Raw genomic sequence first — 23,486 nt, forward strand, 5'->3', positions numbered from 1 at the left:
CTCTGTGTTACTTGGGAGGCTTCTTAAATAACTTAGAGATGCAAGATTCAAATAACAAAAGAGATTTTACTTACTGATGTCTTCCACCATCTCAGGAAACTGTTCTCATGCACAGATATACATTTGCTCATCAGTGATGCACTATAGTTACTACAGTGAGAAGGGTGTATTCTTAAAGTTACAAAATAGTACACATTATCCTGACTATATAACACTTCCTATTGTGAATACCAACAAGAAATATACATTCAGGACCTAACTCATGTCTATTGGCTCCACAGCCATGAATTAAGACTTTGGTCCCCAAGGGAACTTTCTTTTTCCTTTACCTCTTGCTGGCTCGAGTATGCTCTTGTAAAGTTTTATATATCTCTTCAATCCTACTTTCCAAGGTCATTTCATAGCTCTTTTACCTTCCTAATTTTTTTTCTCTTCCCTATCACCTATAAACTTCAAGTAATTAATTTTATACCATTTTCTTTTTACCTGATGTACATTTCCTTTTCCCTAATTAACCCTTCAATATTCTTTGTTAACCAAGGTTCCCACAACTTATCATCTTTGGCTTTTACCTTATATAAGCATGCTGAATCTGAATTCCTATCATCTTATTTTAAAACATCTTCCTCTTTTCAAATGTTTTTCCCCTGTAGTAGGTGGTCTCAGTTTTGAAATTCACCTTCACCAGTTTTGAGTCCAATCTCAAGAACCTTTGTCACTAGCTTTAAGCTAGTGTTCCCAAAAGATTCATTTATTTGCAAATCAGCTATTGTCACAATCACTCCACAGCAGATGCAATATCGCTGCCTCTTCACTGAGCTCTGGACCACCTTGAAAACACCAATTCAAACATACGGCTGCTCTTCATTGACGACAGCTTAATGACTAAATGACAACTTGATGAATAATGACTAAACCATTATTCCCTCAGTGCTGGTCAAGAAGCTACAAACTTTAGGCCTCTGTACTCCACTCTGCAACTGGATCCTTGACTTTCTCACTGGAAGACCACAGTCAGAACAAATTGGAAACAACATATCCTCCTCACTGATTGTCAACACAGGCGCACCCCAAGGATGTGTGCTTAGCCTACTGCTCTTCTCATGACTATGTGGCCAGGCACAATTCCAAAGTTCACCGATGACATCACGGTTGTCAGCAGAATCACAAACAACAATGAGGAAGCGAACAGGAGGGAGAGAGATCAGCTCGTTGAATGGTATAACAACAACCACCTTCCGCTCAACATCAGTAAAACTAAGGAGATAATTGTGGACTTCAGGAGGAAATCAGGGGAGCATGACCCAGTCTTCATCGAAGGCTCAGTAGTGGAGATGCAATCACAAAGGCGGCTCGCCAGTGGCTATACTTTGTGAGGTGTCTGAGAAGATTTAGTATGTCACCAAAGACTTGTGTACACTAAAGGTGTACCCCAGAGAGCACTCTGGGTGGTTGCATCACTGTCTGCAATGGAGGCACCAACTCTTAGTACAAGAATAAACACCAGAGGGTTTTTAACTCAGCCTGTGACATCACAGGCAAACAGACTTCACTTCATCAAGGACATCTACGAGGCAGTGTCTTAAAAAGCAGCCTCTATCCTCAAAGACTCCCACCACCCAGGCTTTGCTCTCTTTACTCTGCTACCATCGGGAAAAAGGTACAGAAGCCTAAAGAGGAGCTCTCAGCAGCACAAGGACAGCTTCTTCCCCACTGCCATCAGATTCCTGAATAATTAGACACTGCCTTATTTTTCATGCAGCACTCTTTTTAGTGGTTAGAATGTGAATGTTTGCACTATGATGCTGTCACAAAACACCAAATTTCATGAATTGCTCATGATAATAAATTCTGAATTACATACACTTTATATCACTTGCCTATGCTTATTCCCCAAATAAAATCAAAGCCCCCTCCCTGATCACCTGTACATCAGTTTTTTAAAACCTCTTAGATGCAGTTTACAGATTCCACTCCAAGTCTCCTGCACAAAAGCAGTCCCAATCCACACTGAAAAAAATTACTCCAAACCATGCTTCTGAAAACTGCTTATCAAAGTCCTCCATTCCTATTTGATTGGTATCAAGCAAGTCTTTTGCAACTACGTTCTTAATTACTTTAAAGTGCAATAGACACTTTGGAACACTTGAGAATGGATGACCAACAGCAATATCCATGTACTTTTATCCAAATTAACTGAATTAATTCACTCAGCACAGATACTATAAAGATTAAAAGAAAGCCTTTGCTGTTCAGATAAACGTTGATAACGGTGCATGTCTTCCCACTTTACCACATCAAACGTTAGAAACAGAAAGACGCTGCAGTCCGTGTAAAACCCCCGGTTGTTCGTTACTTTTCTGTTTTACAAGAAGATAATCTTTATAATTTCGTTTCTGGGAGGGAAAGTGGGGGGGGGGGGGGGTGATGTGATGGATGCCTCTGTAGCTCCACATACCAAGACATCCTTGCCTACACACAGGAGCGACGTGTAAGCCTCCAGGTAGACCCGGCTGCATCGTCTTACGATCTCCAGTCCTTTCACCGTGATGTCCTGAGCATCTCCCAACCCCAAGCCGATCAAAAACAACATGCCACCGCGCTCACTGCACTGTGGCCGCTTAAAAGAATAGCCCTCGAGTCTCCCTCTCCCCACCCACCTACCCACCTCCACCTCAGTCGCTCTGCTCAGCCAAAGGGGCGAATTACGGCAGGGCCGCAGTACACCCGGCCGCCGCTTCGCGTCGTTTTGCGACATCGTGAGGACGAGGGAGAAGGTCAAAGGGCTATGTGATTTTAAAATAAGTAGAAATTTAGGGAATGAGTGAAATAGATGGTCTTAAGATTCCAACTGTGGAGCTGGCGAATGGGTTGAAAATCCCTATATTGGGTCTTGGTGAGTTGCTTGTGTCTGTGACTTTTGAGTGCTGACTGACTCAATGAATTGCTCACGGTGTGACCTGCGTGCAGACACCAAACTATTCAGGTTGGATCTAATTATCTAAATGGGGTAATATTATTTAGGCCGTATTAAATATTTGCTGCTTCTCTGTCTGTGAAATATCACCTGATAATAATCATGCAGTATTTTCCCCACTGGGTTCTTTTAAAAAAAACTGGGTCATGCCATTTGATGTGTGGTTTACAACCCCACCCTAACCACATTCTTCGTTATTCAGTGGCGATTTTAAGAAAACAAATAAACTGTATTTTGTCTGAAAAGATCCAGGAACGTGCATTTGAAAGAAACGTTAAATGTAGTCCTCATCATCAAATAAAATTTGATAGTGTGTCTTGAGAGGTGGGTTGGGGGTGGGGTGGGGTAGGATATTGGGGCAGATAACTAAAAGCTTGTTCAATTCTTTTGATTTTGAAAGGTTCTTAAAAGTAAATAGTGAGGCAGTGTATTTTAGAAATGAAACTCAGAGGTAGAGGCCTTGTCTGCAGAGGGGACTTGTTAGGATAGTACTTGAAAATGCTAGAGCACACATGTCAAACTCTGGCCCTTGGCCCGCGATATAATTATATTTGGCCCGCAAGATCATATCAAAAATGTATTAGAGGTGGCCTGCTGGCTGCCGCGCCAGCATAGCGCATGCACAGTAACCGCTGTGTCCCAGGGTGAGAGAGAGAGAGAAAAATCCTGGTCCTTGAAAAGTAGTGGTGGGTGGTTTTATAAACACGCTGTCGTGTCCCCCCGCCCACCCCCCCACCGCAGTGCAGCCTGGCCGGTGTCAGGGGAAGCCAAGGCCGCTTCGCAGCGCCCGGAACCCCAGTGGCACAGCACTTCTTGGAGCTGCAGATGGAGTCGGGACGCCGGAGGGAAGATTGGGGCTCCCCGCCGGGCGATGGGGGCGCCGGCCGCCCTGCGCCTTCCCACCGGACCAGCGGCGGGTGCCCGGAGTACACGTGGAGAACGAGGCTGGTCGGGCAGGTAGGGTGGGAACCCCCCGCCAATCTCGGGAGTGGCGTGGGCTGGATAGGGATTAGCCGCGCTCACCTGCTCCTCCACCGCTGACCGGGATCCCAGCGCAGTCCTGAGCGCGGAGACTGCCCTGGAAAGGTCCTGGGACACCGGCACGGAAAGAAGAGAAGGGTCCGTAGAACATTACAGATCAGAAACAGGCCCTTCGGCCCTTTGACTCTACCTCGTGAAAACCCAACACTGGAGAAACTCAGCGGGTTAAACCATATTCTTTATCCAGCAGAGAGGTACCTGACAATGTTTGGCCCTTGATCCCCCTCATCAATGTATGAGCGAAAGTCTGTGGTTCTCGTAAAAACACCCGAAGGGAGAAACTCAGCAGGTCAAAGGGGGATCCAGGAGAAACTCAGGAGGTCAAAGGGGGGTTCAAGAGAAACTCAGCAGGTCAAGGGGGAGGGGTCCGGGAGCAACTCAGAAGGTCAAGGGGAGGGGGTCCGGGAGAAACTCAGCAGTCAAGGGGGGTCCGGGAGAAACTCAGCAGTTCAAGGGAGGTCCGAGAGAAACTCAGCAGGTCAAGGGGGGTCCGGGAGAAACTCAGCAGGTCAAGGGGGGTCCGGCAGAAACTCAGCAGGTCAAGGGGGGTCCGGGAGAAACTCAGCAGGTCAAGGGGGGTCTGGCAGAAACTCAGGGGAGGCCTGACCTCGCCAGGACCGTGGCCCACTCCCCCTCCCTGCCGCAGGCCGACCCGCGACTCATGGTGACGGGGCCGCTGATCTGCCGAGATGCCGCCCTGCAGTGAGAGCCGATGCCCCCGCACTTTCGTTGTCCAACCCGATCGCCCGCAAACCCCGCCCTCCCGCACACAGGCCTGAGTAAGGATTATGAACTTTAATCTCAGGATAAAACGATCTTCCAATAGTTTCATGTCACAGTGATAAATATATTCCTGGTTAAAAATGGTCCTGCACCTGGATACAAGCTCATTAGGCATAAAACTTGAAAAGTGTGTAAATCAAAGGATATCTGTACCAATGGAAAAAGGGCATGGCAAATAAACCTGCTAGAGTTCATGCCCACAATCAGTCACCCATTTAATTGTTTCAGGAATCATTATTCTCCCACATTCTCAATAGCCCTCAGATTTTACTATTCGACAGCACGCTAGCAACATTTGAAAAATCCTCTATAGAGAAATATTATTTATTGAATATTTTATTTCTCATTTGTTAATGCTTCTGGAAAGAGTTTATCCAAAACTATTATTAAACATTTATTTTAATAAGAAAAAGTTTAACATTACATATGTTGAAAGAAGAGAAAACATGCAGATGTTGTTGAAAATTTTCAATAAATATTTAGTTCGGCCCTTGACTTAGTCCAAGTTTTTAATTTTGGCCCTCCGTGAATTTGAGTTTGACACCCCTGTGCTAGAGGAACTTGGCAGTAGGTAGTCAAAGTAATGGGCAGTTGATGTTTCAGTCCTAAAGTTCCTAAAGGGCAGAATTGTGGATATTTTGAAGGATTGCTGAAGTATAGAAGATAAATGAAAAGGGGCGGGATGAGAACATGAAGGAATTTGTCAATCAGATGTGTTGACTGAACTAGAATCCAGTCAACATTGAGTTGGTGGATGAAATTAATCTGCTATGTCTTTTTACCCTTGTCATTTCTAAGATCAACCCACAATAATTCCCTATCTTCTGATCCTATGTTGTTCCTTACCAACAGAGCCACACCACCCCTCCTCTGCTTACCTACCTATCCTTTCAATACAGTGTGTATGTATCCTTGGGCATTCAGCTCCCAATGACATCCATCCTTAGGTACGACTTTGTGATTTGCTTCTTCATTTTGGTTTCCACCTGCCCCGCAGTAGGCGAGGCAGAATTATCATTTATTGGTAGTGCTAAAAAAACCCTGACTTATCATATACATGTAAACACATAAAGAATGTAACAAAATGAAATACAGAGAGAACAAAAAGTGCAAAAGAGTCCTCAAATGAGTCCTTGTTGTTGAGGAGTCTGATGGTGGAGGGATAGCAGCTGTTCCTGAACCTGATGATTTGAGTCTTGTGACACATTACTTCTTTCTTGGTGACAGCAGTGAGAACAGAGCATGTGCTGGGTGGTGTGTATCCTTGAAGATTGCTGCTGCTCTTTAACATAGAGGTTCTTGATGGAGGGGAGGGTTTTGCCTGTGACGTCCTACACTGTGTCCACTACCTTTCTGCTCAGGGGTATTGCTGTCCCCATACCAGACCATGATGCAGCTGGTCAGCACGTTTTCCACCACACATCTGTATAATTTGCCACAGTTTCCGATGTCGTACCAAACCTCCACAAACTCCTGAGGCTGATGTGCTTTCTTCATGATGACATTTGTGTGTGGAGTCCAGAAAGGATCCTCCGAGATGGTGACTCCCTCTCCAACTCTGATTTTCCCCAATATTCACTGGATTGTACACTTCTGGTTTTCCCTTTCTGAAGTGTGTTCTTGGATTTGATGTGAGGTTGTAATTGGTGCACCATTCAGCCAAGTTTTCACTCTCCCTCCTGTGTGCTAACTCATCCCCTTCCTTTATTCCACTACCATGGTATTGTCAGCAAATTTGTTGATGGTGTTCTAATCTTGGTTTCTTGGTTCTTGATCCTCCAAAATATTCATTATGGAATTTAAACTGGAGGTCGGGGAGGGGGTGCATTTTGCAAAGTCTGTGTGTGTGTGTGTGTGTGTGTGTGTGTGTGTGTGTGTGTGTGTGTGTGTGTGTGTGTGTGTGTGTGTGTGTGTGTGTGTGTGTGTGTGTGTGTGTGTGTGTGTGTGTGTGTGTGTGTGTGTGTGTGTGTGATATCTATCTATCTATCTATCTCTTGTAATCATAACCATGGCCACCCTACTTGACAGTGGAGCATTGAGTCCCAGGTCTTGGAGTTAGCTGATGGGTTTTGAGGGGATGAAGAACATCCTGATGTGTGCATCCTTGCAGGACTTCTATTCCACTTCTGTCTATGTCATTCTTCGAAGTACTCGAGATGGCAGAGGTCGACAGCATCGAGTCCACACTGCTAAAGATCCTGCTGCGCTGGGTGGGTCACGTCTCCAGAATGGAGGACCATCGCCTTCCCAAGATCGTGTTATATGGGGAGCTCTCCACTGGCCACCGTGACAGAGGTGCACCAAAGAAAAGGTACAAGGACTGCCTAAAGAAATCTCTTGGTGCCTGCCACATTGACCACCGCCAGTGGGCTGATATCGCCTCAAACCGTGCATCTTGGCGCCTCACAGTTCGGCGGGCAGCAACCTCCTTTGAAGAAGACCGCAGAGCCCACCTCACTGACAAAAGGCAAAGGAGGAAAAACCCAACACCCAACCCCAACCAACCAATTTTCCCTTGCAACCGTGTCTGCCTGTCCCGCATCGGACTTGTCAGCCACAAACGAGCCTGCAGCTGACGTGGACATTTACCCCCTCCATAAATCTTCGTCCGCGAAGCCAAGCCAAAGAAGAATGTAAGAACAGGGGATAGCAAATTAAAACTTAGGTGTGTAGGAATTTTATCTTGCAGAGGGGGAGTAATCCATGGAGTCAAGAAGATTATAGTGGCATTGGAGGTATTTAAAGAGTATGTTGATAAAATTCTAAATAAATTTATTTATTTTATCGATACAGCCTGGAGGAAAGCCTTTCTGGCTCATGAAATCAATGCACCACAGTTAAACCCAATTAACCTACTAATCCTGTACATTTTTGGAGTAAAGATAAAAGAATTGAGGGCTGTGTTGATCTGGTACAGAGAGGAGCAGATCAGCTATGATCATATTGAGTGATGAGGCAGGCTTGAGAAGTCAGATGGCCTACACATTGTTTTTGTGTGCTCTTGTGAATCTTTTGCACATGGGTGTAATATGCAGTCAATGTGATATGAAGTAATGTGCTGAGGCTGTGACCACTACGTTTTGCAGGGCTTTCCACTCATGGTATTACTAATTACTTTAAATTTCACTTGAAAAACATGTGACACACACACTTGTAATGTTGAGGAATGTGCTCAAAGAGGAAGTAATGGAAACTGATTGGGGGGAGGTGTGTGACATATTATGTTGTGTTTGTATTGTATATAGATATGATTTTGGGAAATATATTGGGGCAGGTTTTTTAGTGTAGATCACATACAAACACTTTAAAACCAATCTTATTTAAAATACTGGAGCTCTGCTCATGCTAGACAGGCTGGCTCCAAGGGCCTTTGCAAAAGCTTTGGAGAATGCCCAAGAGACTTCACTAATGGATTGTTGTTTACATAAAGGCAACAGATGAAAGAACTCATTGGAGCCACAAGCTGTCTGAAGTGCTCTCTCTCTCTCTCTCTCTCTCTCCCCTCTCTTTATAGTCGTTCAGTTTTCAGTCAGCAGCAGCAGCAGGGACTGGAACAGGACAACCTGGCAAGCTTGTGGAAAACCCCATTTGGAAGACAGGTTGTGAGTGCTTAGTCTTTTTCTTTGGCTTGGCTTCGCGGACGAAGATTTATGTAAATAAATAAAAAAATAAAAAAATCTCGGGCCTGTGCAAAGGAGCTTTTAGGTGGAGTGCAGTGCGCGCAGTACTGGCCCCACCCTTTACACCCATGGTTCGTGTGCCGTGGCCAAGCAAGCTGGGACGTGGCAGCGAGGCCCTTGGGTCGTAGGTTTTATATCGGAGTGGCCTTCTCCTATGCAGGTTTCTTACCCGGGCTGGAGGGGTCTGTCTCCCCTCTTAGGTCGGTCCATACTGCCCGGACCAGGGCCGAGGCCGCCGCTGCTCTCCCTGTGCCTTGACTGGGGCCGCCGCCTCCAACTCTCTGCCCGGACCGGAGCCTCTGCCTGCCTCACTCGACCGAGGCCGGGGCCGCCGCCTCCCCCTTGCTCCTGCCCGGATTGGGGCCGCTGCCGCCTACCCTCAGCCCGGACCGGGGCTGGGACCGCTGCTGCTCTCCCTGTGCCCTTCAGCCTGTTCAAAGCCCTTGTGGTTCATGCAAGAGGAGAGGACTGGCTGCCTAATGTTTTTCTTGAAAAAAGAGAAACAAAAAGGAACTCTGTGGTGACCTGAAAGAAAGAGGTTATCATCTGGAAAACCCAGATGGGGAAAGTTTCTTCGGCAAGACGCTGAAGTGGCTGGTTACGAGGAATCACTTGTGGGTGTCCAGCAAACAACAAATCTCTCTCTGAAAACCAACAAGAACCTTCCTGAGTGGTAACCATTTACCTTTCAAGCACCAAAGCCTGGTGAACTTCATAAATGTTCAATTCTGTGCACAGTATAAGAATTGCCTGCAACCAGTGAATTTGGAGGAATGAGAAGTGAGATTGGACTGTGAATCAAATAACTTTTCTGAACTTACACACACATTACATACACGTATGCTTAGAATTAGAAGGGGATTAAGTTAGGTTAGTTTACTAGTGATAAGTTAAAGTGTGATCCTGTTTTCATGTTTAAAGATGATTAAAAGCAACTTTTGTTTAAGTAACCATTTGTCTTGGTGAATATCTATTACTGCTGAGTTTATGGGTCCTCTGAGCTTGTAACGTTGGGAGTGGGGGCGCTCAGAAATTATACTTGGGCTAAAGATATGAACACAGTGAAGGTACAGGATTTGTTTTTGAGAAATGTCATGTAGATCAGCCTGAGTAAGAGCTGCACATTAGCTCTCACCTCCAAAAATCTCCAGGGAGACTGTGTCTGCCATAGATCTGCTTGGTCAGTCAGCAAACTGAAGTGGGTCAAGGCTGGCTGGTAGGCAAGAGTTGATGTGAAACATGACTAGTTTCTCAGCATATTCTCAATTCTCCTTTGATTCTTTTAGGGGGTAGTTTACAGAAGTCAATTAATGCTTCAGTAAAAACACAATGCTTGAGAAACACAGCAGGTCAAACATTGTATTTTGTATAGCAAAGATGAAAATACATAACCAACATTTCAGACTTGAGCCCTTCATCAAGGTATCATCAGCATGACTTTAGGATGAAGGATGAAACCAGAACATCAAGTAGAAACTCAGAGAGGCATGGGAGATATAGAAACTCCAGTCAGATAAGACCTGAGGTCAGAGTTAAATCTGGGTCCCTGGAGCTAAGCATTAAGTGCTTTGGCATCTGGCCATGCACCCAGCTGGCATCGACCCTTTTTTCTCTCATTCTATTGCATGGGCTCAACTGTTACCAGTTCTTTTCATGAAATTTCATTCTGGTTATTTCACAGATCACGAATGCTGATATTCTTTACCTCTCTATATTTCTTTCACCTGTAATATTCAAACTTTTACATTTAAAGCTTGATGTCAATGCTTGATTTTCCTTGCACATGTCTCTTTTGAGATGTTGCTGACCTACACCATTATTTCACAATCAAATGCTGTCCATTTTTCAATTTGTTTTTCTTCCAAATTATTGTGTAAGTATTTGCTAGGAGTTTTTCACAAATAGTTCCGGGGGTGGGGGGGGGGAATCAGAATTGAATCTTTCATCCTGTCTACCTCTTGGCATCATGAACCCTTTATAAAATTGTTTTAAGAAGGTGAGAACACATATTCTCCAGTCTTTATTACAATGACCAATGGTTTAGGAGATTCAAAGTATCTGTGCATTTGGCTGGAAAGCATTAGCCCCGCCTACTGAATGGAATTTTGGTTTGATCAACTACTTGAAATGGGTGCTTTATCTAGCCTTAAAGAAGGAAGAGACTTGTGTAATTAATGTGTGTGTTGAGTATCCTGGTGGAGTTTAAAGCATAGATAACTGGGTGAAAATATAGCTGGCTGCAAAACAAAAAGCAGAAACAGTTGTGATAAATTTTATTTTTGTGCAAATAGTGAAAATAGAAACGGGCAATTTTATCACTTCCCTTTACAAACACCTATTATGCGTGTTTATAAATCTCATAAACTTCAGAAAGCATTTGTATTGCTACATAAAGTGGAAGAATCAAATTCTGAAAACTATCCTTCATTATCTGCAATGAAACAGAACATTGTAACATTTCCTTTGTGTGGTTGTTATTTTACTTGATTCCTCCTTGGCATGGTTATATACTGATAGTTGCGAGCTCACTTGGAGAAGTTTCTTTTTGCTTTGTTAACATTGTCTTACAAAACGTCGAGTTGTATCTGTTAGCTGCTGTCTGTCAAGCTGTTTTTAGAGGGTACATTTTGCAGAAGAAAATAGCAACTAAACTGAGCCAACATGAAAGCCTTTTTGTTCTTGGTGAACGTTGTGAATTGCTTTCAAAAGCTTTGCATTCTTTTCGTTCCATTTTGAATTGGTCACAGCTACACTGACCTCTGGTTCCTATCAGTAAATTGGATAGGCTTTTGTTCAATACTCTAGTGTGATACTTTGAGCAGACAAAGCAAAGTCTGAAATAAAGAACAGTTTGTGGGTCCAACATTTTTGTACAATCTTTCAGGAAGCATTTCAGCAGTTTTTTTCCCCAGAGAACTGTGTCTTGAAACTGTATGAAATATACAAATAATTAGGAGTTTGTCTTCAAATTTCCTCTGTGGTGGAAGATATATATTTTTTAAAAAGCATGTGAATTAAAATAATGGTTTAATAGTTGAATCAATGCTCAAAAAAATGTTTGGGAACTCCTTTTTGTGTAACTTTAATCCTTGAGCACTGGACCTTTCATAAGCACCTGCTGGTAGCATTAAATGCTGCTTAACATTTGCAATTAAAAATTGTTGACAGAAATTCATAGAAGTACTCTACCACATTTACACCCCATAACAGTTAGGATTCAGTCACAAGATATTTTTCAGAGTGAAAAGGTTTGTTGAACCCGATTAATGGGGCATAACATATGCCAGAAATGAGGCATTTTTTTCACAGCTGGAGTTCTTTATTGAAGAAGTCCACAATTCCTTATATAAAATAAATGGTTTCTAAGGAAGCTGTGTGGGACATAGCATCTGAAAACCATTTGTTTGGTAATGGGAAATGTTTCAGACAACGGTGGGAAAGAATCAGCTAAAAAGGGAGAATTCGTGAGTTGGCAGCAAATTCGCAGTGGCTTTTGCCTGTGTGTGTGGGGGGGTGGGGGTGGGGTGTGTGGTGGCTGGGTGTGTGGGTGTGTGTGTGTGTCTCTGTGGGTGTGTGGGTGTGTGTGTCTCTGTGTGTGTGGGTGGGTGGGTGTGTGTGTGTGTCTCTGTGTGTGGGTGGGTGTGTGGGGGTGTGTGTGTGTGTCTCTGTGTGGGTGGGTGGGTGGATGGGTGGGTGGGTGTGTGTGTCTCTGTGTGTGGGTGGGTGTGTGGGTGTGTGTGTGTGTCTCTGTGTGGGTGTGTGGGTGGGGGTGGGTGTGTGTGTGTGTCTCTGTGTGTGGGTGGGTGTGTGTGTGTGTGTCTCTGTGTGTGTGTGGGTGTGTGTGTGTCTCTGTGTGGGTGTGGGTGTGTGGGTGGGTGGGTGTGTGTGTGTGTCTCTGTGTGTGGGTGGGTGGGTGGGTGTGTCTCTGTGGGTGGGTGGGTGTGGGTGTGTGTGTGTGTGTGTCTCTGTGGGTGGGTGGGTGGGTGGGTGTGTGTGTGTGTGTGTGTGTTCCACAATGCCTTTTTAAATTGACTGCATTAAATGCGCATTCATTAATTGCCCTAACAACTAGACCACTGTGTTGTCTATAAAGGCATTCCACTCTTCCACTCCAACTGTGTAATCAAACTTCAAAAAATTTTACATCCTCCTATATTATGTGAACCTAAACCACTACATATTGTACAGATAATTATTGAGGATTTGTTTGCATTGATCATTTAGTGAATCTTGGAAACAGTGGTTTTCAAACTTTTTCTCTCCACTCACATTTTTCTTTTTTTCTTTGGCTTGGCTTCGCGGTCGAAGATTTATGGAGGGGGTAAAAGTCCACGTCAGCTGCAGGCTCGATTGTGGCTGACAAGTCCGATGCGGGACAGGCAGACACGGTTGCAGCGGAAAATTGGTTGGTTGGGGTTGGGTGTTGGGTTTTTTCTCCTTTGTCTTTTGTCAGTGAGGTGGGCTCTGCGGTCTTCTTCAAAGGAGGTTGCTGCCCGCCGAACTGTGAGGCGCCAAGATGCACGGTTTGAGGCGAGATCAGCCCACTGGCGGTGGTCAATGGGGCAGGCACCAAGAGATTTCTTTAGGCAGTCCTTGTACCTCTTCTTTGGTGCACCTCTGTCACGGTGGCCAGTGGAGAGCTCGCCATATAACATGATCTTGGCCTCGGTCAAGTGAGGCAGGCGGAGGCCCCGGTCCGGGCAGAAAGTTGGAGGCGGCGGCCCCGGTCCGGGCACAGGGAAAGCAGCGGCGGCCCTGGCCCCGGTCCGGGCAGAGGGTAGGCGGCGGCGGCCCCAATCCACTCACATACCACCTTAAGTAATTCCGATGTTGTAGGTGCTCTGTGATTAGTAAAGGATTACTTAAGATGGTATGTGAGTGGGGAAAAAGACTGAGAACCAGTGCACTAGGTCCAATTGTTACTGAAATGTTTTGCTTGAGAAAATATTACAAAACTGCACATAATGAGTCAATTAGAAACAATGGTTTTCAAACTTTTTCTGTCCCTTCACATAGTAATCCCTTACTAATCACAGAGCACCTATGGCATAGGGATTACATAAAGTGGTATGTGAATGTAAATGGTTATATGGTTAAGGGACAGAAAAAGTTTGAAAACCACTGAAATAAAAGATCAAAGTTGATTCACTAGTAGGTGAACAAAAATAGATTAGGAGTGATAAGCAAAAACTTGCTCTGAGGGTTGTTTTATGATTTTTTTTAAAAAACTAGAACTGAAGGAAGAGTTATGAAAAAGAAATAGAAAGAGGTAGTAATTGACTTAAAGCAAGGTTGTGCACATTGTCATTGTTAAGAATTAAAGCAACATGTTTTTCAGGACCACCTATTAGAACAAATAGAGATGGAAACCATGTACATGGCTGCACAGACATTATGGATATGAATGAAGATTTGAATTAAACCAATTGGAAGGATTAGGGCTCAGTGCAGGTCAATGAAAGTGATGGTAACGGACAGTTACTCCGGTAGCTCTAGGGAGCAGACACGTTTACTGGTGGTCAATTTGAGAACAACTGAAAAGCTAAAATGGCAGATGGTAAGATTGCTGAACTTGTCATAGACAATGGTTCAGATATGTACAAAGCTGGTTTTGGTGGAGGCGATGCTCCGTGTCCTGTTTTCCCCTCCATTGTTGGGTGCCCAAGACATCAGGGTGTTACGGTAGGCATGGGCCAGAAGGACAGCTAAGTAGATGACGAGGTCAGAGTAAAACAAGTATTCTTACCTTGAAATATCCCATTGAGTATGGAATTGTTACCAACTGGGATGACATGGAAAAGATTTGGCATCACACATTCTACAATGAGCTCAGTGTTGCTCCAGAGGAACACCTGTCCTGCTCACAGAAGCTCCATTGAACCCCAAGACCTTCAACACCCCAGCCATGTATATTGCCATCCAGGCTGTCTTTTTCCTATTTAACTCTGGGCGTACCACTGGTATTCCTATGGACTCTGGTGATGGTGTCACCCATGCAGTGACCATTTATGAGGGTTATGCAATTCTGTGTCTGGATCTGGCTGGTTGTGACCTGACAGACTACCTCATGAAGATTCTAACAGAGCGAGGGTACTCTTTCACCACCACAGCAGAAAGGGAAATTGTCCATGACATCAAAGAAAAACTGTGCTATGTAACCCTGGACTTGGAACAAGAAATGGCCCCTGCTGCTTCCTCCTCTTCCCTGGAGAAGAGCTACGAGGTGCTGGATGCTCAGGTCATCACCATTGGCAATGAGAGATTTAGATGTCCTGAGGCCCTCTTCCAGCCATCTTTCTTGGGTATGGAATCATGTGGCATTCATAAAACTACTTTCTTCTCTAGCATTCAATGTGATGTTGACATCTGTAAAGATCTTTATGCTAATACAGTATTGTCTGGTGGTACAACTATGTACCCTGGCATTGCTGACAGAATGTAGAAAGAAATCACAGAATTTGTTCCCAGTACCATGAAAATCAAGATCATTGCTCCACCTGAATGTAAATACTCTGTCTGGATCGGAGGTTCTATCCTGGCCTCTCTATCCACCTTGCAGCAGATGTGGATCAGCAAGCAAGAATATGATGAGTCTGGCCCATCCATTGAGCGCCGCAAATGCTTCTAAATGAACTGCAAGCAAACGTATAGCATTTGCTGTATAATTTTGAAGAGGAATTTTTTTTTTTGACCAGGCAAATTACACCTCGTGCTAGTCTCATGAAACTGGAAGTAAGAGCCTACTTGTAAAGAAATCTACAACCCCTTCACAAAGCTAGTATGAAGTGTTTTATAAGGAGCATTGTTGGATTGTTGAATAGTCACTTTCTGTCTTGCTGCCATTTCTTTTACTTTGCAGGGTTTGAAACATTGCATTTCAGGCCGTACAACCCTGCTATTCCCACAACTTCTCAGCAGGTTCATGGGGCTGAAATTTTTGCAAAAAAAAAGTACATTTACACCTGTAAATTTATGCATCTGAGTTAATTTATGTAAAATTTCTTTTTGTATGTTGCTTTGAAGTCATTTGAATGTTGATTATTGTATTGCCCAATTGACACTTCATTTTTGAGGGGAAATGCAAGTAAAAAGAATTAGAAAAGCCTGGAAAATAAAAAGTGAGGGTAATGGTAAAGCGAGGGTAAGCATGTTTGTATGAGGCTTTCATCTTTGAAGGACTGAAAGCAACAAATTAAAGTTCAGATTTAATGTCAGTACATAGATCGCTAAACCTGAAATTCCTTTTCCAGCGAGCCTGGCACAATTTCTACTTATCAGTAGTGCATAAGAAACCATACTCAAGAAAAGATGAGTATTTTCGAAAAAAATGTAAAGAAGAAGGAGTGCAATACAGAAAATATTCAATCCATCTTTTAGTGATAAGAATCAAGTATGAAAATATTTAAATGTGAAATTTTGGATCACACGATTTCTTTTTCTTTTTGTGTTCTATTGTTTATTTATTTTTCTTCTTTCTTTTATTTCTTGCTATAAGTTATAGGCGTGGGGAAGGTAGGAGGAAGGGGAAAAAAATAGAAATGCCACTATGTATATTTTAATGATGAATATTTGTACATATTGTTAACATGGTTCACGGTGAAGTATTAAATTAAAAATTATTTTAAAAATCAATAATGTGCATAGTTAGAGTCCTTTCATACATCAATGATTGAGTCTGTTGTTTAGGAGTTTCATGGCGGAGGGGTAGCAACTGTTCCTGAATCTTGTGGCATCTATACCTCTTTCCTGATGGCAGCAGTGAGAACAAAATATGGCCTGACTGGTGTAGATCCTTGACAATTGCCACTGCTTTCCTATAGCAGTGTTCCATGTATACTTCCTCTTTTTTTTAAAATAATTTTTTATTTTTCGCACTGTGAACCATATCAACCAAAATATATACAAACATTTCTCATTAAATATACACAGTGGCATTTTCTCCCTTTATTTCCCCCCTACCTTCCCTCCCCCCTTCGCATCTCCCTCCAAAACCAATAAGTATTCAACATATACAATAAAACCATTAAACGATGTCATCACAGAATGAAAAATAAACCAGAAAAATGTGTCATCTACTTTTACAGACTGAATCAAGTAGTTTTGTCTTATCATTTTAGGGGGTGGAGGTCTGAGGCAAGCCCTCTCTGTGATGGTTCCCAAATTTGTTCAAATAATGTGACTTTATTTTTTAAATTGTATGTTTTTTTTTTACAGTGGAATACATTTAATACATTTATTCATTTCCATGCACTATTGCTGTATTCTCAGACTCTTTTCCATTTTCCAAGTTGACATTATACATTTTTTTGCTACTGCTAAGGCTATAATAATAAATTTTTTTGCGCTTTATCCAATTTGAGGCCTAATTCCTTATTTCTTATATTTCTTAGATCTCTGGATTTTTTGGTATGTTATTTTTTGTGATTTTATTTAATATCTGATTTGGATCTTCCCAAAACATTTTCACTTTCTCACATGCCCAAATTGCATGTAATGTTGTTTCCATTTCCTTTTTACAGCGAAAACATCTGATGATGTTGGATCCCATTTGTTTAACTTTTGGAGTGTGATATATAACCTGTGTAACCAATTATACTGTATCATGTATCAAACTACAGGGGAATCACGTTGCTCTCCATTGCAGGCAAAATCTTCGCTAGGATTCTACTAAATAGAATAATACCTAGTGTCGCCGAGAATATTCTCCCAGAATCACAGTGCGGCTTTCGCGCAAACAGAGGAACCACTGACATGGTCTTTGCCCTCAGACAGCTCCAAGAAAAGTGCAGAGAACAAAACAAAGGACTCTACATCACCTTTGTTGACCTCACCAAAGCCTTCGACACCGTGAGCAGGAAAGGGCTTTGGCAAATACTAGAGCGCATCGGATGTCCCCCAAAGTTCCTCAACATGATTATCCAACTGCACGAAAACCAACAAGGTCGGGTCAGATACAGCAATGAGCTCTCCGAACCCTTCTCCATTAACAATGGCGTGAAGCAAGGCTGTGTTCTCGCACCAACCCTCTTTTCAATCTTCTTCAGCATGATGCTGAACCAAGCCATGAAAGACCCCAACAATGAAGACGCTGTTTACATCCGGTACCGCACGGATGGCAGTCTCTTCAATCTGAGGCACCTGCAAGCTCACACCAAGACACAAGAGAAACTTGTCCGTGAACTACTCTTTGCAGATGATGCCGCTTTAGTTGCCCATTCAGAGCCAGCTCTTCAGCGCTTGACGTCCTGCTTTGCGGAAACTGCCAAAATGTTTGGCCTGGAAGTCAGCCTGAAGAAAACTGAGGTCCTCCATCAGCCAGCTCCCCACCATGACTACCAGCCCCCCCACATCTCCATCGGGCACACAAAACTCAAAACGGTCAACCAGTTTACCTATCTCGGCTGCACCATTTCATCAGATGCAAGGATCGACAATGAGATAGACAACAGACTCGCCAAGGCAAATAGCGCCTTTGGAAGACTACACAAAAGAGTCTGGAAAAACAACCAACTGAAAAACCTCACAAAGATAAGCGTATACAGAGCCGTTGTCATACCCACACTCCTGTTCGGCTCCGAATCATGGGTCCTCTACTGGCACCACCTACGGCTCCTAGAACGCTTCAACCAGCGTTGTCTCCGCTCCATCCTCAACATCCATTGGAGCGCTTACACCCCTAACGTCGAAGTACTCGAGATGGCAGAGGTCGACAGCATCGAGTCCACGCTGCTGAAGATCCAGCTGCGCTGGATGGGTCACGTCTCCAGAATGGAGGACCATCGCCTTCCCAAGATCGTGTTATATGGCGAGCTCTCCACTGGCCACCGTGACAGAGGTGCACCAAAGAAAAGGTACAAGGGCTGCCTAAAGAAATCTCTTGATGCCTGCCACATTGACCACCGCCAGTGGGCTGATATCGCCTCAAACCGTGCATCTTGGCGCCTCACAGTTTGGCGGGCAGCAACCTCCTTTGAAGAAGACCGCAGAGCCCACCTCACTGACAAAAGGCAAAGGAGGAAAAACCCAACACCCAACCCCAACCAACCAATTTTCACTTGCAACCGCTGCAATCGTGTCTGCCTGTCCCGCATCGGACTTGTCAGCCACAAACAAGCCTGCAGCTGACGTGGACTTTTTACCCCCTCCATAAATCTTCGTCCGCGAAGCCAAGCCAAAGAAGAAACCAATTATACTGTATCATGCATAATCTTGTATTTATTATATTCTTAATTTCTTCATAGTTCCAGAACATAACTTTTCCCATGTTTCATTTTTTATGTTTAAATCCTTTTCCCACTTTTGTTTGGGTTTATAGCTTATTTCATCATTTTCCTTATCATGCAGCTCCTCGGCTGGGACTCTTTCCCCCCCCCCCCCCCCCCGCCCCACCCATCGGTGTTTTCCTTTACTTTAGATTGCGCACTTTTGTTTGGTTCAGAGAGCCATTTTTTCAGTCCTCCGGTCGGGGGGGTTGCGATTCCGTGGGGCCGTCACCAACCTCTGAGATCGGGCACTCTTCTCCACCACGGCTCCCTGTTCTTTCGTGCAGGTAAGGCCTTCTCTTTTCTTTTCCGGTGTCTTTTCTTTTTTCCCATTTTTACTTTTTCCTTCTTAGGTGCCATTTTCTTTCTCTTCTCTGCAACCTTATCTTTTATTTCTTATATTTTGTATTTATTGAACTTTGTCTTTTCTTAACTTCTTCTTTTCTGGAGAGGGTTGGTTTTATCCTACCAGCCACTACTCTATCACATGACTCCTCCTCATGTATATTTTCTCGAAGATGGAGAGAGTTTTGCCTGTGATGCGTCCATTACCATTTGCAAGACTTTCCGCTCAGAGGTTGCTTGCTAGATACTGGCGTATTTTGGCTGTTAGAGTATCTCAAGGCCAAACATGGTATCCATATATCGCTTGCTTTAGTCTTTCCTAACAGCTGTCCTTTTGATTTTAACCCTTCTTCTGCTGGGGGGAGACTGTGGTGAATGTCTGCCAAGCTGCCTGTACAGTTTTTGTAAGTTCACTACAAGCCATCGATATCTTTCAGTTCGTTGGATATCTCTGCAAATTTAAGGCTCTGGCAACTCTCTCATGGATGTAGTTGTCTGCACTCCCCAAGTCTATTAGACAATCAAGAGTCTCATCATTCACCTCCCCCTTCATAGTCGACCGTTCCAGTCCATAACATCCCCCAAGCTTTGGAGTCAATTGAGCTATCACCGTCACTTCTCAGTGTTTTGGCTAGAGTGACTGCCCGGTCGTAGGTATTTGTGCCCCCACGCAAGACCATGATTTAGCCGTCCAGCACACTTTCCACTGCACATCTGCAGAGGTTTGCCAAGGTTTATATGTCATACCAAACTTCCTCAAACTCCTGAGAAATTTGAGGCACTGACATGCTTTCCACATGATAACATTTGTGTGTTGAGTCCAGGAAAGGTCCTCTGAAATAGTGACTTGCAGGAATTAAAATTTGCTCATCCTCTCCACTTCGGATCCCCCATCGATCACTGGATCATACACCTCTCGCTGCCCCTGGCCACCCCCCCCCCCCCTCCCTTCCCCCACTCCCTGGTTTTGGTCCACAGCTCCCTGGTTTTGGTGATATTGAATGCAAGGATATTGATAGTACAGCATTCAGCCAAATTGAGTTGAATGCAATTAAAGTGGTCAAGGGATTTCATGGATAGATGAGGAATAGTTGTTGAGTCAGCTGTCATTGTGAGATTTTGGATAGTACTACAACTTTTCTAATTGAAACAACAATGAATCCTGTCATGAAATGTAGTGGTCAGAGTTCAGAAGCATGATGACAGAGCGATGAGAATCTTAAAGGGAATTCAGGATGGAGAGAGACAAAGTAGGAAGAGGAAGATAGAAATATAGCCATTGAATAAATAGATGGCAAAACAAAGTTGAGTCAAACATGGGTTGAAGGTACAGAAAAAAATGTTAGAATTTCAAAATTAAAGCCACTCTATCTGAATTATTTAGTGTAAACTTTGCTGTGCAATTTTTTTTACAGTATTCTGGGTGATAACTTTGCTCCACTTCATAACTGATTGCATAGTTCACATCCTCCACTGTTTTAGGAAGGGCATCGATGAGAACTTGTACACACTATCACATTCAAAACTGAGGTAGATAAATTTCAGATCATGGTAAAGGAATCAAAGGATAGTTCTGCAAAAAAAGTTACTGGGGTACATGATCAGTCATGATGTTGATGAATGATAGTCTGAAGAGTCAAATGGATTACTCTGCTTCTGTTTCCAATGTTCTCATGAGAATGATATACTTATTTTCCGTCTTTAGTGAAATGGGATATTTGTGAATACAGATGGTCCACTTCATGTTTCGGATGTAAAACTATTTTGCGACATTGGAATGCGCTTGTTATATGAGAAATACAGGTACACGATCCTTAATCCGGAACCCTTGGGGGACAGTGTGTTCCGAATTTTGGATTTTTCCAGATTTTGGAAAGCCCACCTGAATTGTGCTGCCGTATCCACCCCCACCCTCTTCCAGTCCCCCGGCCACCACCCCCAAACCGCAGGTCCCCACTTGCCAGATTTTGGAGCTTTCCGGATTTTAGATGTCCGGATAAAGGATCGTGTATCTATATGCAATTTATAGAATTTCCTGACTGAGCAATAATTCAATTCCGACCTGTTTATATTGTGGTAAGCTTTAAACAGACATGTCTGCATCTTGTCAAGAAATGAACATATGATATGTAACATAATGTTACTGATTTTATAAAGCAATGTAACGTCTAATTCTGAAGGTCAGCAAAACAAAAGCTGAGACAGGAAAGTCATTTCATGTTGAGTTATGTTGATTTAGCAGAACATTGGTGGCTTTTGTATGAGTTTCAAAAAGAAAGTAAATCAAATACCCTTTGGGATATATAAGATTTTTAAATTATACATGCCTAATTACTATGCATGAACTGTAACTATCATTATAGAGCTCATGAGGTTAATATGTGTAATTTTTTTTCCTCTGAAACAGCCCCTTCGCTGGTGTGTCCAGACCAACCATCTGCATTCTGACCATTTTATTCACCTGACATTCTCATCAACCCAATATCTTCTCCACCGACCCCCCCCCCCCCCCCCCCACCCCAACTAGCAATCTCTTATTCACACCACTTCTGGTAGTTTATGCCAGTCAATAAATCTCCTGGCCCCATGCACTTTTTGGATGTAGGAGGAAACCATTGCATTTGTAGGAAACACCCATGACCACATGGAGAACATATAAGCTTCTCACCCAACTCAGGATGTCAGGATTAAAACTCGGTCACTGGAGTTGAGAGGCAGGAGCTAACTGTACTAGCTGTGTCATTGCTACAAAATAGTTATGGAATACTGTAATTCTAGATTGAAATAATTTTAAAAATTATTTCTTTCAGTGTTTTTGTGATTCTAGATACATTTTCTTTTTCAGGCACTTCACATTATGGAGGCTATTCCCACTCTTCAGTTGTGTATGCTCTCAAAGAATGTGGCATTCATCACATCGATACTGCAAAAAGATATGGATGTGAATCGTATTTAAAGAAAGCAGTCCAAGAGAGTGGTGTAAATCGTGAGAGTCTCTGGATAACAACAAAACTTTGGCCTGGAGATTATGGCTATGGAACAACCAAGGGAGCATGCTTGGAATCCTGCAAAAAACTTGGCATGGATTATATTGGTATGAAAAAGACCCAAATGAGTTTAATTAAAAAAATAATTAGAAATACTGAACTTAATAAATTGTTTGGGTTAATTTGTAAGTATGGACCACATAATTTCCTTTATCATTTTGAGATTTACGTTTTGCTTTAGATTTTTAGTTATAGTCATTTTAGTTGCGCTGACTCCTCACCCTGATCTAACTGGATCCCTGTCCTGACTATTCTTTTTCTTCCATGAATGCTGCTTGACCCAACAAGTTTCTCCAGCAGATTGCTTCTTGCTCCAGATTCTAGCATCTTCAGACTCTCCTGTTTCCATTCCCCTGCATCCAAATTTCCAACAAAGACATGCCACAGTGAACCTATATGGGCCAAGCTTCAAGTGTCATGGAACCATCAGATGACCACTTTTTAAGTCATCCATTTAAAAATGTAATATTTCAGTTTGCATGATTGACACATTAGATTTGTTAATTGAATTTCATTGCTAGTGACTCAACTCCAACAATGTAATTCAAAGGCATAAATATACCAGAAAAGAAAGACCAAGACGTAAACTTAAGATGGGACAGGCAATTCATTAAACCAAGATTTCAGCTGACTGCCTTAAATTTAAATGGTTATGATAATCAGAGACTATGTGTGTGGTGAAATGGTCACACAATTTACTTTACTTCATATTGAAGCTCCAATGTCACGTGAAGGCCAAGTTAATTAAAATCTAATTTATTTTGCAGTCTAGATGGGCCAGAAATGATGATTAAAATATTTTTTTAAATCTCTAAACATTAATAGGAATTATCCTAGTATTTAGATAATAAAGTTTCTCTTATATTTTCAGTGTTCTTACAGCCTATCATATAAATTTTTATCCTATGCCTTTAACAAATGAATGCTCTGCTTTAGTCAATTTAACAAAAAACATTCTGTAAAAAAAATATTTTCGTCTACTTGCAAGTGTTTATAAACTTTTCAAATGCTCTTCTGTTGTATTTTTGAAATTATTCAATTGAATTATTGCAATATTTTGGCCTCCACTTGCAAGAGAATATCAGAAACACGCATAAACATATCATTTACATAAGCACTCTTTTGAATGCTGTATCCAATTAATCCCACATGTAGTAACTCTCCCTACCACAATCATTAAGATAGTTGTGCAAAATTCCAGCATACTTTTGCACTGTTTGTTATTAAATCTTGCATTTTTGCAATTGTAATATATAGTAATTTTGCACCTTGTTCTGCACAATTCTACTGCCACAGAATGACTTTCTTGACACATCTTCATGACAATAAATCTGATTCTGATCTGTATATG

At 42.8% G+C, this 23,486-nt stretch overlaps 2 protein-coding genes and 1 pseudogene across 4 annotated transcripts in view; 2 read left to right on the forward strand and 1 right to left on the reverse strand.

Moving 5' to 3' along the window:
- The window catches only part of dph5 (diphthamide biosynthesis 5), a 43,084-nt gene extending 40,422 nt beyond the window's left edge, over positions 1 to 2,662 (reverse strand). The window contains exon 1 of the mRNA XM_069938018.1: positions 2,459 to 2,662. Coding sequence (XP_069794119.1) covers positions 2,459 to 2,593 — 135 coding nt within the window. The 5' untranslated portion in view covers positions 2,594 to 2,662. The remainder of the gene's footprint in view (positions 1 to 2,458) is intronic.
- A 60-nt stretch (positions 2,663 to 2,722) lies between these two features.
- LOC138763599 (uncharacterized oxidoreductase ZK1290.5) overlaps positions 2,723 to 23,486 on the forward strand; it is a 114,752-nt gene continuing 93,988 nt past the window's right edge. For 2 of the 3 annotated variants that reach the window (XR_011357674.1, XM_069938020.1), the window contains exons 1-2: positions 2,723 to 2,896; positions 21,934 to 22,182. Coding sequence is in view for 1 of the 3 variants with exons in the window: in XM_069938020.1 (XP_069794121.1) it covers positions 2,821 to 2,896; positions 21,934 to 22,182 (325 nt within the window). In the remaining 2 variants the exon portion in view is untranslated. The remainder of the gene's footprint in view (positions 2,897 to 21,933; positions 22,183 to 23,486) is intronic. The other variant, XR_011357675.1, reaches the window with a different exon arrangement.
- Positions 14,029 to 15,132, forward strand: LOC138763597 (actin, cytoplasmic type 5-like; annotated as a pseudogene).

This window comes from Narcine bancroftii, chromosome 5, assembly GCF_036971445.1.
Source record: "Narcine bancroftii isolate sNarBan1 chromosome 5, sNarBan1.hap1, whole genome shotgun sequence".
Lineage (NCBI taxonomy): Eukaryota > Metazoa > Chordata > Chondrichthyes > Torpediniformes > Narcinidae > Narcine > Narcine bancroftii.